Here is a 16,927-nt window from a genome sequence, read left to right as displayed (position 1 = left end):
TCGCACCTGCGACGGTCCGTCCTGCTGTCCGTCGCATAGTTCAGAAACTTGATTTTGGGTGAATGGCCTGTGACGGTCCGTCACACCTGTGACGGTTTGTCCTGCCACTCCGTTACGAAGTTTAGAGAGTCGATTTTTAGTACCCAATTTCAGATTTTCTAAGTGTTTGGAAATGAGAGCCTGCGACGGTCCGTCGTGCCCATGACGGATCGTCGTTGAGTCCGTCGCCTCAGCCTATTTTTCCAGAAATAAAATCTGCTGCTCAAGACGACTAAACAGGTCATTACATTAGATACCAATTTACCCATCGTTCGTCCCCGAACGATCACAAGAAGGAAAACAAGGGCGAAAAGGAGTACCTTAATCTGTAAACAGATGTGGGTATTTTTCTCGCATATCCGCCTCCTTCTCCCAAGTGGCTTCTTCCACGGGTCGATTCTTCCATTGCACCTTGATGGATGCAATCTCTCTTGACCTCAACTTGCGAACTTCTCTATCTAAAATAGCAACAGGCTCCTCCTCATAAGACAAGTTCTCATCAAGCAAAACTGAATCCCAACGGATAATGTAATTTCCATCCCCATGATATCTTTTCAACACAGACACATGGAATACCGGATGCACTCCGGACAGCCCTGGAGGCAAGGCTAACTCATAAGACACCTCCCCTACTCGCTTAAGTACTTCAAATGGACCAATATACCTTGGGCTAAGTTTACCTCGCTTACCAAATCACATCACCCCTTTCATTGGCGAAACCTTCAACAAGACTTGTTCACCTTCCATGAACTCTAAGTCTCTAACCTTTCGATCTGCATATTCTTTTTGTCTACTTTGCGCCGCTAGAAGCTTTTCTTGAATAGACTTCACTTTCTCTATCGAATCCCTTAAAAGGTCAGTACCCCAAGGTCTAACCTCGAATGCATCAAACCAACCAATGGGAGACCTGCATCTCCTCCCATACAATGCTTCAAATGGGGCCATATCAATACTTGAGTGATAGCTATTATTGTATGAAAACTCCGCTAAGGGTAGGAAGCTATCCCAATGGCCACCAAACTCTATCACACACGCACGAAGCATATCCTCCAACACTTGAATCGTTCGCTCAGACTGACCATCGGTCTGAGGATGGAACGCAGTACTAAGGTCCAACCTAGTACCCAATTCCGCATGCAATGTTTTCCAAAACATAGAAGTAAACTGCGTACCTCTATCTGATATGATGGATAGTGGAACCCCATGCAATCGAACGATTTCTGAGATATAGATCTTGGCTAACTTCTCTGCATTGTAAGTCATCTTTACTGGAATGAAATGTGCAGATTTAGTTAACCTATCAACAATCACCCAAATGGAGTCATACTTACCCATTGTCCTTGGAAGACCAACCACAAAGTCCATTGCAATTCTTTCCCACTTCCATTCCGGAATGGGCATTCTCTGAAGTGTTGCTCCGGGCCTTTGGTGTTCATACTTTACTTGTTGATAGTTTGGACACTTGGCAATAAAGTCAACAATATCACGATTCATTCTACTCCACCAAAAGTGTTGCTTTAGGTCACGATACATCTTGGTTGCACCCGGATGTATAGAATACCTTGAACTATGAGCCTCTGTCAGAATAGTGTTGATCAAATCATCGACGCGGGGTACACATACCCTTCCCTTGATCCTCAAAACACCTTCCTTATTGATTTGTGCTTCTTTAGCCTCTCCTCGCAATACCTTATCTTGAATTCGGCACAGTTTCTCATCATCAGACTGTCTTCCCTTAATCTTGTCAAAAAAGGAAGATCTTGCCTCCACAGAAGCCAACAATCCTTCCTTCTCATTTACTTCTAATCTCATCAAGTCATTAGCTAGAGTCTGAACCTCTCTAGCCAATGGGCGTCTAGAAGCTTGCAAGTGGGCTAGATTTCCCATGCTTCCCACCTTTCTACTTAAAGCATCCGCTACAATATTCGCCTTCCCCGGATGATACAAAATAGTGATGTCGTAGTCCTTCAGTAGTTCCATCCATCTCCTCTGTCTCAAGTTCAAATCTTTCTAAGTAAAGACATACTGTAGGCTACGATGATCCGTATAGATCTCACACTTAACCCCATATAAATAGTGTCTCCATTGCTTTAATGCAAACACCACCGCAGCCAATTCCAAATCGTGGGTCGGATAGTTACGTTCATGCACCTTTAGTTGCCTTGAAGCATAAGCAATCACACTCTTCTCTTGCATTAGTACTGCACCCAAACCAGAATAGGATGCATCACAATAAACAATGAAGTTCTTACCCTCTACTTGCAAGGTAAGGATAGGTGCGGTAGTCAACAAAGTCTTGAGCTTCTGAAAGCTTTCCTCACATTCGTCCGACCATACAAATGGAACATTTTTCTTAGTCAAGTTCGTTAATTGGGAAGCAATAGAAGAGAATCCCTTGACAAATCGACGATAGTAGCTAGCTAACCCAACAAAGCTCCTTATTTCTGACACATTAGTAGGTCTTACCCAATTCTTCACTGTCTCAATCTTAGAAGGATCCACCATCACTCCATCCTTAGAAACCACGTGCCCCAAGAAGGACACTGCATCTAGCCAAAACTCACACTTAAAGAACTTGGCATAAAGCTTTTTCTCCCTCAACATTTCCAATACCATTCTCAAATGCTCTTCATGTTCCTTCTTGCTCTTTGAGTATACCAATATATCATACATAAATACGATCATGAAGAGGTCCAAATATGGCTTAAAAATCTCATTCATCAAGCTCATGAACGCAGCAGGGGCATTCGTAAGACCAAAAGACATCACTACAAATTCGTAATGCCCATACCTCGTTCGAAAAGCAGTCTTTGGCACATCCGTTGCCCGTATTTTCAATTGATGATAACCGGATCTCAAGTCAATCTTAGAGAAGACACAAGCACCTTGTAACTGATCAAACAAGTTATCAATGCGAGGAAGAGGATACTTGTTCTTTATGGTTACCTTGTTCAACTGTCGGTAGTCTATGCACATCCGAAAACTCCCATCCTTCTTCTTCACAAACAAAACCGGAGCACCCCAAGGAGATGCACTTGGTCTAATAAAGCCTTTGTTTAACAACTCTTGAAGTTGGGCTTTTAACTCTCTTAACTCCGCCGGAGCCATTCTATAAGGGGGTATAGAAATGGGGCGAGTACCCGGTTCAAGGTCAATACAAAAATCAATATCCCTATCTGGTGGCATACCAGGAAGATCTGCAGGGAACACATCCAGAAACTCACGGACCACCGAAACTGACTCAATTGGGGGTACTTTGGTAGTGTCATCCTTGAGATGTGCCAAGAAAGCTAAACACCCTTTACTAACCATTTTCTTAGCACGAAGAAAGGAGATGATACGCACCGGATTGGGAGTGTAGTCGCCCTCCCAAACTAACGGATCTGTCCCAGGCTTGGCTAACGTCACCGTTTTAGCATTACAATCCAAAATCGCAAATTGCGGAGAAAGCCAAGTCATACCCAGAATTACATCAAAGTCAACCATTTCTAAGATAACCAAATCTACATAAGTGTTGCTCCCCACAAAATTCACCAAACAAGACCTATATACTTTTTCAACTATAACAGACTCACCCACCGGAGTAGAAACACGAATAGGTATGTCAAGTAATTTACAAGGTAAATTTAGACCATTAGCAAATGAAGAAGATACATAAGAAAATGTGGATCCAGGATCAAACAATACAGAAGCCATGCAATCACAAACCGAAAGATTACCTGTGATGACAACATCTGATGTCTCCGCTTCTGACCACCCAGGGAAAGCGTAACAATGGGCCCTTTCGTTTGTTTGTCCGTTGCCCCTACAATGTTGTGATGTAGTGGCTCCAGTTTGCCCATCACCCCGACCGTTTTGGTGACCACCATTACTTCGACCACCGCGTCCTCCAGAATGACGACCTCTTCATTAACCACCTCTACCTCTAACAGTTGGAGGTCTGTAACTCTGTTTTGGACAATATCTCTTAATATGTCCAATCTCCCCACATCCATAGCACTCTCTGGGTTCATGCATAGGTCTCTCAGAGAAGTGTTGACCGGTCGGAGGTGGACCTCCAACTACAGTCTGTAGTGAAGACTGAATGGGTCGAACTGCATAACCTCCGAAACCTCGTCCTCTAGAGTAAGAACCATTAAACTCACCTCCCTTTTGAAACCTTTTTGATGTCGATGTCGAGGTGAAGTCATCGGGCTTCACTCTTTCCACCTCTATCACGAAGTCTACCACTTCTTGGAAGGATTTTGCTGTAGCCGCTACCTGTAAGGCCGAAATTCGCAACTCTGATCTCAACCCCTTCACAAACCGGCGAATCCTGTCTTGTGGACTGAAACAAAGTTGCGTGGCATACCTGGATAATGCACGAAACTTAGCCTCATATGCATTGACCGACATCCTACCTTGCTCTAGGCTCGAGAACTCATCCCTTTTCCTATCCCTCAAAGTTCGGGGGATATACTTCTCCATAAACAAGCTAGAGAATGAGGCCCAAGTCATAGGTGGTGCCTCTGTTGGTTGACACTCAATATGTTACCGCCACCACATTTTGGCGTTCCCTTGAAACTGATAACTCACGAACTCAACACCAAACCGTTCTACTATACCCATCTTGTGTAGTAGCTCATGACAGTCAACCAGAAAATCGTAAGCATCCTCAGATTCCGCACCCTTGAAGACTGGAGGTTTCAAATTCAAGAACTTACTGAAAAGTTTATGCTGATCATTTGTCATTATAGGCCCAGTAGTCAGACGTGGAAACGTGCCTATTTCCAATGGAACATCCATGCGGGGAGCCATAGTAGCCGCATGTTGTACCTCCGGAGCCTGAGGTGCTGGTGCAGAAAACACTTGGGGTGTCTGGCCCTGATCAGATAACCCGCTAAGATAAGCCAGAACCTGATTGATCATCTCTGGGGTAGGTTGGGGTGACAATCCCTCATTTTGCACTTGTTCAGTTTCCCCATCCTCCCCTTCTCTTATTACTTCCTCAGTCGGTGGAGGAGTCACTGCCCTAGTATCAGATGGGCTAGGTGCTCGTCCTCTTCCTCTAGAGGACGTCCTCCCACGACCTCTACCACGGCCTCTTGCCGCTGTTCTTCCTCGAGCCACAGCCCCAGTGGTTGGCTCAGTTGTTTCTTGTCTGGCCGGTGTTGGTGTTGGCGTAGTCGTTGCTCTAGTTCTAACCATCTGCGAAAGAGAGTGAAGATGGTCAGATACCAATTCGTATCGCCTAGATACCAATTGGACTCAAGTAGTAGCACGAAAGAAAGAATGAGAGAGTGAAATTTTTCCTAAAGTCTTATAGCCTCTCAAGGAAAAGTAAAGGCGGCCCCCTACCGTTCCTTAAGACTCTACTAGACCTGTTCTTGTGTGATGAGACCAACGAACCTAATGCTCTGATACCAAGTTTGTCACGACCCAAATCCAGGCCGCGACTGACACCCACACTTACCCTCCTATGTGAGCGAAACAACCAATCTAAACCTTAACATTTCAATGTAATATAAACATAAAGTAATGCGGAAAACTTAAATTCATTAATAAAATCAGTAACTATTATTATTCCCAAAATCTGGAAGTCATCATCACAAGAACATCTATGATCAAATTACTAGACTAAGAGTATTCTAAAAGCTAAAACAAGTAAAAGCTAGTCCATGCCGGAACTTCAAGGCATCAAGACATGAGGAAGAAGATCCAGTCCAAGCTAGAAGTATTAGCTCACCCTGAAGATCCGATGTGACGAAGACTGGCTAGAATTGTGGTTGAGTTGAAGATGACGGTACGTTTGCTGCACTTCACAAATAAACAAGAAGAAAACATAAAAGTAGGGGGTCAAAACAAACACTAGTACTGAGTAGATATCATCGGCCAACTCAAAATAGAAAACAGTATGTATTAAGCAATATCATGAAATCAACTAATATCCTTAGCACGCATCATTTACAGTTACCGTAACCCTTGGTTACAACACCAAGCACATCAATGAGGACTCACACCTCCTCAGCATACTCATTTGGGAATTTAGTTCATTAGATTTGATATATTAACAGATTTCAAGATTCATTATCTTTATTCCCCTCGTGTCGGTACGTGACACTCCGCCCTCAATATACTATCCTGGTGTCGGAACGTGACACCCGATCCATATTCTATCCTGGTACCGGAACGTGGCACCCGATCCATATTCTATCCTGGTGTCGGAACGTGACACTCCGATCCTCATATACTATCCTGGTACTGGAACATGGCACCCGATCCATATTCTATCCTGGTGTCGGAATGTGACACCCGATCCATATTCTATCCTGGTGTCAGAACGTGACACCCGATCCTCATTCTATCCTGGTACCGGAACGTGGCACCCGATCCATATTCTATCCTGGTGTCGGAACGTGACACCCGATCCATATTCTATCTTAGTGTCGGAACGTGACACCCGATCCTCATTCTATCCTGGTACCGGAACGTGGCACCCGATCCCCTAATCTCACCACTTTCGTTCATCAAGCCTTCTTTTATACGAAGGCATCATCATTAACAAAGTAGATTAGGGTTTATTTTCAAGATTTGGGATTCAATAGCTTCATCATGCTTATTTATTCACAATTACATAATCACATCATTCATGCAAGCATATAATTAAGCATATAGAAGGTTTACAATACTACTAACACATATCGTTTGCTATTAAGAGTTTACTACGAATAGCATGAAAACCATAACCTACCTCCACCGAAGAATTGAAATCAAACATGTTAATCCTCAAAGCTTGGTGCTTTCCCCTTTCTCTCGATCGTTTCTCTCTCTCCCTTCTTGTTTTTTTTATTTTCTTATTTCAAACCCTCTTTCTTTTACCCTAATTAGTGTATAATTAAGGATAAAAGATGGTAATAATGCCCACTAATTAACTTAAGGTTACCTCTTTTAACCCCCAAGTAATTAGACTTATTAACATTAACCCACTAACTTTATAATTAAGGCAAGAATAGTCAAAAACGTCCCTTAAAACGTATCAAGAAATCCAACCCGGACTGGGATTGCGCAACCTGTGACGGGCCGTCGCGCCTACGACGGTCCGTCCTGCTGTCCGTCACATAGTTCAGAAACTTGATTTTGGGTGAATGGCCTGTGACAGTCTGTCACACCTGTGACGGTCCGTCTTGCCACTCCGTTACGAAGTTCTGAGAGTCAATTTTCAGTACCCAATTTCATATTTTCTAAGTGTTTGGAAATGAGACCCTACGACGGTCCGTCGTGCCCATGACAGATCGTCGTTGAGTCCGTCGCCTCAGCCTGTTTTTCCAGAAATAAAATCTGCTGCTCAAGACAACTAAACAGGTCGTTACATATCAAGGGTCGAAGGTATGTTGCAAAATAAGGGCATTTTGGGAGGTTTTCGAGTCTCCAATTTTGTGCAATCAACTATAGCGGGCATCACACCACTATAGCAGGACATCTTTGCAGGAGATATAGAGGTTGTACATGCACTATAAAGGCGGAAACTATGATGGCGACGCCGTTATAGCAGATCAGGCTGCTAGTATAACATATTGCAAATCTACTTGTAGAATTTAAATAATTTGTTATAAGTGTATGAACTTGAACCAGGTGAGTTCAATTTATCTATTTCTCAATATCTTTTAGGTAATAAAAATTTTAGTAGTATAAAAATGAAAAGAAATAAAGTAAAAATGATATAATGATAGGGACATCAAGACAAAATCAATGGGTAAAATTGGGTATCCAACACATCTCGAGGCATATATGCATACCAAGCAGACAAGATTGGTAACTAAAAATAAAAACAATCCAAAATAATATTTTTATAAAGTCTTTATAAATTAAGTACTCGATTAGGTAAAGATCCCGCGTCGATATATTAATAGTTTGTGTGTGGGTTTCATGAGAAAATCGAATATGTGTGTTTGTAATTACGTGAACATGTTTCATTGTAATACCCTATAATTAAACAAGGGTATATATATCATTAGGTTAAGAAAAAAAGAATTAATCAGCTATTTGCTTAAAAGGAAAAAAAAGAATTTGGAAAAAAGCCCTAGGCAACCACACTGCACCTTTCAACGTTTAAAAAAAAAGAGAAGAAAAACAGAGTTGTTGTGTTTCTGTTTCCATCGAAGGACCGGGAAAGAGAGGAAAGAATGAAAGGGAGAGGGAGAAGGAGAAAGAGACTTATTCGAAGGTTTCGCTTTCAGGTTCGAGGTAAATCCTTTTTGCTTTTCTTATCCTACAGCCTCTCCGAGATTATTACATAGGTATTTCACTATAGGTGTTGAAATCTAAATACTAAAATCTAATAGTTGGCAACAAGGGTTGTACAAACAGATAAATCATATATATTTTCTTTCTATTTATGAGTATCAAGATAAATGATTGATCAATGGATTTGCGCATGAGAAAACCAATATATTGAAGTATATTTCATACTACTAATGCCAAAATATGCTCCCAGTAGCAGTAGCTGGAAATTACATTGTCATGCTGACCTTGAGTTGCTGTTAACTGTAGCAATATCTAAGAAAGTTGTTTAAGCAACCACAAGATATGAATATTTAGAGTTTTTAACATGTTGATGCTAAAATTGAAGTTATATTCGTTACGAAATAAGATACTTTGACACATTGAGAATCAAACCTGAAACTTGAGGGTTGGGTAATTTAAATAGTTACAGAATTAGCTTAATCATGAAACCTAACTAGAAATTTATATGAATTTGATTATAGATTGACCAAAGAGATTCATATTACTCGAGTTGTGAACTTGGTATTACAGCACCAGTACTGGGAGTAGTTTTATAAATGTCATGATTTTTATATGGTTTATAAAGTAAATGTCTTACCGACTATTTTGATCTTGCATGTGGAGCAAGTCTATTACTGAATATCATACTGAAGATTATTTGAGATGATTTCATTCTTACGAGATATGATTACTGTTATTGAAAAGATTTTACACTTATCTGAGAAATCAGTTGATAGACACTTGAATGTTTGATCCAAGGTTGAGTTACCCTTCTGCGCTACCATAGATATATCTTTGTTTGTCAATCTCTTCAGCTTCAAACACTTTAGCCAATTAGATTTACACTTAATATTTTTTAGGGTTGCATCTCCATTAATGATTGTCTAGAGTTTTGGTATAATGACTATTAGATTTCAAGGGTTTTAATTTTGAAATGTTTTTGACAAGAGATTGAGTTTATGATTTGGATTCTTAAAATGGTGTGATGGGCTAGTAATTTGTTCTGCAATCATAGGATAACTATAGGTGTCACTCATGCTGATTTGGGTCAAGACACTCTTTGATTTAAGATCCTATATCATAGCAAATCATTTGTAAGCTATGGTAAACCTCACAAACTCAAAATCCTTTGCTATAGTGAAGCCCTAATAAGATTTCAAAAATATATTTTCTATTTTAGATTTTGACCCTCTCTTAAATCACGATAAAATAGATTGTTTAGGATAAATGGGAGTAATAATTAACTAAAACTATTAAATCATCATATCATTTCATTTCTCATTGCATACAACATTTTTCAAGGTTTTAATTGACATATATTCTAATAAATAATTTATAAATCCTTTTGAGAGAAATAAACTCATCCATTAATTGGCTAAAAAATTACCAATTAACTCTTCATGTAAATGAAGTTTTATTATAAGGATAGAAGGTTAGTGAATAATATAGTGCTATGATCGTGCAACGAGAAAAGTAGGGGCCTAGCCTCCTCCTTTCTTCTTCATTTAGTGATATCAGTTAATTTCTCATCATTATGTGTATTGCTATGATATATTATTCATTCATTTTGTATTTTGCTATTTTTTTTAATCGTTCATTGAATACTTATATTTTGAGCTGAGTTTTTTCAAAAATGACATTTTTACCCATTAAGGTAAGGATAAAACGTGTGTATTTGGCTACTTTGTATTCTCTCAAGATATCAGTTATGAATTATACTTGGTATCTTATTGTTGTCTTAACCACGTGAATATAATTTTAATTATCATAAAACGATACTACAATATTAATTATTGATATTGCTTACAACACTTATAATATACAATTTATCTCTTTCTCAAATATTTTTTGGTACTACCTAAAAGTTGTATAAAAATGAAAAAAAAATTTAAGATTGAAAAATCATCAATTCTTTTAGGTAGGTTCTTTCAATCAGTGTAGGAAAAATATATATACATTTGTCATTTTATTCTACCATATTAGACATAGAACATATATATGATTATGAATTAGAATATAATAATTATGTTACCTTATACGTTCTCAAAGATCTTATCCTAGTCAAAAATTTGAACAACCTTCCATAACTTCTCAACAAGGAAATGAATTATAAATGGACAAAAAATAAATTAGTTTGATTTATTATATATTTTGTATTTATACACCTGTTGCAAAAACACACTATAAATAGTCTCTTGCACCTTATAGAAAAGTATATCATTGAAATTAACTTGAGAATAATTTTGATTAAGAATGGCCAAATTTTTTAACTTTGCTCTTTGTTTCCTTCTCATCATTTCAGGTTTGTCTTTTGTACCTTTTTTTTTGGAGATTTTGCCTGTTCATTTTTATGAAATATATGCTATTTAAAGTTCTGAGGCATAAATTTTATATATTGATAATGTGAGGAATGTTTCATGATATATATGTATAATATCATTGGTTCTAATAGGTTGTTTATTTGTTTTTCAAGTAATCATCTTTGAGTTTGTATTGAGAGTTAATTATGTTATTTTATATGTCAACTTCACATGAATATATACAAATTCTCCATGTTAATAGAAGGCACAATCAAACTTATGATGAAAATAAACAATTCAAGTCTTTTTTTTATTACATGTGTGTAGTGAATATTGTTTTTCATGACTTTGATTGCAGTTGCATTGGATATTAGTCAAGTGAATGCACAACACAGATGTACGAAAATTTTGAATCCAAAAGGATGTGTTCTTTCTGATTGCAAAAAAGAATGCTTTCAGAAATACAATGGAAATGGTCTATGCTCAAGTAGTGGTACTATTGGACAATATGTTTGTACTTGTGTTTACAATTGTAACCTTGATTAGTTAAATTCTCTAAATTAATTTTTATTTCAAAAATGATTTATAAGTAGTCTACTTGAAGGTTGATCTTTATATACGAGAATGAATTTTTAATCCTTTTCTAACATTTATTTTATTATGTTTTAATTTAAAATTCTGATTGTGAAACCTAACTATGCAACTGAACTGAATTCGTACTACGTAGACTCCTTAAAGTAGAAAAACATATACTTTCCAAGTAAAAAATCTCCATTTGAAAGGTAGATCTACTTATTCGAACTTAAGTAACTTCTGTTCAAATTATATAAGTGTTTTATGTCGATATATTGACTAATATATGAGGAATGTTAAAGAAAAAATATATGTTATATCAAGTCAATTAACATGAAAAGTAATAAAATGTACATGTCACCGTATCATGTAAAATGAAAAAAGTTAAACAAATGAATATATTAATAAAATAAATTATAAATTAAAAAAATGATATAATATTGATGAAATGCGAAAGAAAACTTACCAACAAGGAACACACATATACATTATACATACACCCACACATCAAATTGTAAAGATACATTACCATTTCAGTCCATTCTAAATTCTTTGGAGGATCTTATAATATTTTTTAATTTTTAATACTATAAATCTATTAGTAGACTTGTATTAAAAATAGTTTAACAGAAAAATGAACATACATGGTTCATTTTCATTGCTCCTATTATATTTTTTAGTGATGATCATATTCTTGACGTATAACTCCATTTATATAAAAGCAAATAGTCTAATTTTGTAATGTAGAATTTAAAAAGCCGTTCAAGTAACTCATCATTAATGTACAACATTTTGTTTGACATTTTAATAGAAATTCATTAACTCAAATTGAAATGTTTTCCTAAGCACATATTTAAAGTGACCATGGTAGTCTACACTAAGAAAAAATTCTTAATTAATTTATCGGGGGAAAATATGTAGACATTTTAATTTAAGGTAAAGGGAAAATGTACAAGTACTCCATTAATCTATGTTCGAAATTCCAGAGACACATTTATACTATACTAAGGTCCTATTAGCCCCTGAACTTATTTTATAACTAATTCCTACCCTTTTCAACCTACGTGGCACTAACTTGTAAAAAAAGTCAACCAACGTTGGATCCACAAGATAGTGGCACATAGGCTTAAAAGGGGTAGAAAATTATTAATAAAATAAGTTCAAGGGGGTAATAGGACCTTAGTATAGTATAAGTGTGTCTCTAAGATTTCGGGCATAAGTATTTATACTATACTAAGGTCCTATTACCCCCTGAACTTATTTTATAACTAATTTCCTACCCTTTTCAACCTACGTGGCACTAACTTGTAAAAAAAGTCAACCAGCGTTGGATCCACAAGATAGTGGCACATAGGCTAAAAAGGGGTAGAAAATTATTAATAAAATAAGTTCAAGGGGGTAATAGGACCTTAGTATAGTATAAGTGTGTCTCTAAGATTTTGGGCATAAGTTGAGGGGGTACTTGTGCATTATCCTTTTTTTAATAAAAATTCGTGTAAGGTGGTAAAAAAAGAGGTGTGACAGATGACGACTTTGTAAATAAATAATCCCTTATCAAAATATCATATTAATTGACTTTTTTTAAATTGTGTTAAGTGTGGTGTAAAAAAAAGAGTGTGACAATATGTCCAAGCATGATTTATTTTTTTCAAGCATCTAAGATATTAAGAAACTCAAGTATCGTATTAAGGTGAGTAAAACTCTCAAAATTGATGTTGGCATGAAAGGATTTGTATGGGACATGTAGGGTCGAAGGTATGCTGCAAAATAAGGGCATTTTGGGAGGTTTCCGAGTCTCCAATTTTGTGCAATCAACTATAGCGAGCATCACACCACTATAGCAGGACATCTGTGCAGGAGCTATTGTATGCGACGCCGTTATAGCGGATTAGGCCGCTTGTGTAACACATTGCAATTCTACTTCTAGAATTTGAATAATTTGTTATAAGTATATGAACTTGAACTGGGTGAGTTCAATTTATGTATTTCTCAATATCTTTTAGGTAATAACAATTTTAGTTGTATAAAAATGAAGAGAAATAAAGTAAGAATGATATAATGATATGGACATCAAGAAAAAATCAATGGGTAAAACTAGCTAACTAACGCATCTCGAGGCATATATGCATTACCAAGCCGACAAGATTGGAAACTAAAAATAAAAATAATCCAAAATAATATTTTCACAAAGTCTTTATACATCAAGTACTCGATCAGGTCAAGGTCCTGCGTCGATATATTAATAGTTTGTGTGTGGGTTTCATGAGAAAATCGAATATGTGTGTTTGTAATTACGTGAACATGTTTCATTGTAATACCCTATAATTAAACAAGGGTATATATATCATTAGGTTAAGAAAAAGAGAATTAATCTTCTATTTTCTTAAAAGGATAAAAAAGAATTTATAAAAAAGCCCTAGGCAACCACACTGCAACTTTCAACGTTTAAAAAAAAAGAGAAGAAAAACAGAGTTGTTGTGTTTCTGTTTCCAGCGAAGGACCGGGAAAGAGAGGAAAGAATGGAAGGGAGAGGGAGAAGGAGAAAGAGACTTATTCGAAGGTTTCGCTTTCAGGTTCGAGGTAAATCCTTTTTGCTTTTCTTATTCTACAGTCTCTCCGAGATTATTACTTAGGTATTTCACTATTGGTGTTGAAATCTAAATACTAAAGGCTAATAGTTGGCAACAAGGGTTGTACAAATAGATAAATCATATATATTTTCTTTCTATTTATGAATATCAAGATACATGATTGATCAATAGATTGGCGCATGAGAAAACCAATAGATTGAAGTATATTTTATACTACTAATGCCAAAATATGCTCCCAGTAGCAGTAGTTGGAAATTACATTGTCATGCTGACCTTGAGTTGCTGTTAACTGTAGTAATATCTAAGAAAGTTGATTAAGCAACCACAAGATACGAATATTTAGAGCTTTTAACTTGTTGCTGCTGAAATTGAAGTTATATTCGTTACGAAATAAGATACTTTTATACATTGAGAATCAAACCTGAAACGTGAGGGTTGGGTAATTTAAATAGTTACAGAATTAGCTTAATCATGAAACCTAACTAGAAATTTATATGAATTTGATTATAGATTGACCAAAGATATTCATATTACTCGAGTTGTGAACTTGGTATTACAGCACCAGTACTGGGAGTAGTTTTATAAATGTCATGATTTTTATATGGTTTATAAAGTAAATGTCTTACCGACTATTTTGATCTTGCATGTGAAACAAGTCTATTACTGAATATCATACTGAAGATTATTTGAGATGATATCATTCTTACGAGATATGATTACTGTTATTGAAATGATTTTACACTTAGCTGAGACATCAGTTGATAGACAATTGAATGTTTGATCCAACGTTGAGTTACCCTTCTGCGCTACCATAGATATATCTTTGTTTGTCAATCTCTTCAGATTCAAACACTTTAGCCAATTAGATTTACACTTAATATTTTTAGGGTTGCATCTCCATTAATGATTGTCTAGAGTTTTGGTATAATGACTTTCAGATTTCAAGGGTTTTAATTTTGAAATGTTTTTGACAAGAGATTGAGTTTATGAGAACTCGAGCAATATTTATTTTAAACTACTTATTTTTTTTTGTTTTTTTTTTTTATGATTTGGATTCTTAAAATGGTTTGATGGGCTAGTAATTTGTTCTGCAATCATAGGGTAACTATAGGTGTCACTCATGATTATTTGGGTCAAGACACTCTTTGATTTAAGATCCTATGTCATAGCAAATCATTTGTTCGCTATCGTAAACCTCACAAACTCAAAATCCTTTGCTATAGTGAAGCCCTAATAAGATTTCAAAAATATATTTTCTATTTTAGATTTAAACTCTCTCTTAAATCACGATAAAATAGATTGTTATAGGATAAAAGGACTAATAATTAACTAAAACTATTAAATCATCATATCATTTCATTTCTCATTGCATACAACATTTTTCAAGGTTTTAATTGACATATATTCTAATAAATAATTTATAAATCCTTTTGAGGGAAATAAACTCATCCACTAATTGGCTAAAAAATTACCAATTAACCCTTCATGTGAATGAAGTTTTATGATAAGGATAGAAGGTTAGTGAATAATATAGTGTTATGATCGTGCAATAAGAGAAGTAGGGGCCTAGCATCCTCCTTTCTTCTTCATTTAGTGATATCAGTTAATTTCTCATCATTATGTGTATTGCTATGATATATTAGTCATTCATTTTGTATTTTGCTATTTTGTTTAATCGTTCATTGAATACTTATATTTTGAGCTGAGTTTTTTCAAAAATGACATTTTTACCCATTAAGGTAAGGATAAAACATGTGTATTTGGCTACTTTGTATTCTCTCAAGATATCAGTTATGAATTACACTTGGTATCTTATTGTTGTGTTAACCACATGAATATAATTTTAATTTTCATAAAATGATACGACAATATAAATTATTGATATTGCTTACAACACTTATAATATACAATTTATCTCTTTCTCAAATATTTTTTGGTACTACCAATTAGTTGTATAAAAATGAAAAAAAAATAATTTTTAAGATTGAAAAATCATCAATTCGTTTAAATAGGATCTTTTAATCAGTTTAGAAAAAATATATTTTGTCATTTTATTCTAACATATTAGACATAGAACATATATATGATTATGAATTAGAATATAATAATTATGTTACCTTATAAGTTATCAAAGATCTTATCCTAGTCAAAAATTTGAACAACCTTCCATAAATTCTCAACAAGGAAATGAATTATAAATGGACAAAAAATAAATTAGTTTGATTTATTTTCAAGTTTTATTTATCAACATGTTGCAAAAACACACTATAAATAGTCTCTTGTACTTTATACAAAAGTATATCATTGAAATTAACTTGAGAATAATTTTGATTAAGAATGGCCAAATTTTTTAACTTTGCTCTTTGTTTCCTTCTCATCATTTCAGATTTGTCTTTTGTACGTTTTTGTTTTTTTTGAGATTTTGCATGTTCATTTTTATGAAATATATGCTATTTAAAGTTCTGAGGCATAAATTTTATAAATTGATAATGTGAGGAATGTTTCATGATATATATGTATAATATCATTGCTTCTAATAGGTTGTTTCTTTGTTTTTCAAGTAATCATCTTTGTGTTTATATTGAGAGTTAATTATCTGATGTTATAGGTCAACTTCACATGAATATATACAAATTCTCTATGTTAATAGAAGGCACAATCAAACTTATGATGAAAATAAACAATTCAAGTCTTTTTTTATTACATGTGTGTAGTGAATATTGTTTTTCATGACTTTGATTGCAGTTGCATTGGATATTAGTCAAGTGAATGCACAACACAGATGTACGAAAATTCTGAATCCAAAAGGATGTGTTCTTTCTGATTGCAAAAAAGAATGCTTTCAGAAATACAATGGAAATGGTCTTTGCTCAAGTGGTGGTACTATTGGACAATATGTTTGTACTTGTGTTTACAATTGTAACCTTGATTAGTTAAATTCTCTAAATTAATTTTTATTTCAAAAATGATTTATATGTAGTCTACTTGAAGGTTGTTTTTTATATAAGAGAATGAATTTTTTTAATCCTTTTCTTACTTTATTTTATTATGTTTTAATTTAAAATTCTTATTATGAAACCTAATTATGTAACTGAACTGATTCGTACTACGTAGACTCCTTAAAGTATCAAAATATATAATTTTCAAGTTAAAAATCTGCAT

At 35.2% G+C, this 16,927-nt stretch overlaps 1 protein-coding gene across 1 annotated transcript in view; it reads left to right on the top strand.

Moving 5' to 3' along the window:
• LOC138338949 (uncharacterized) overlaps positions 1-16,698 on the top strand; it is a 31,587-nt gene extending 14,889 nt beyond the window's left edge. Inside the window, exon 12 of the mRNA XM_069290045.1 lies at positions 16,511-16,698. Within this exon, the coding sequence (XP_069146146.1) occupies positions 16,511-16,698 (188 nt within the window). The remainder of the gene's footprint in view (positions 1-16,510) is intronic.
• Positions 16,699-16,927: the final 229 nt, after the last annotated feature.

The sequence above is a fragment of the Solanum lycopersicum genome, chromosome 10, assembly GCF_036512215.1.
Source record: "Solanum lycopersicum chromosome 10, SLM_r2.1".
Taxonomy (NCBI): domain Eukaryota; kingdom Viridiplantae; phylum Streptophyta; class Magnoliopsida; order Solanales; family Solanaceae; genus Solanum; species Solanum lycopersicum.
The sequence above is the reverse complement of the archived record's forward strand: the minus strand, read 5'-3'. Positions and strand labels throughout refer to the sequence as shown.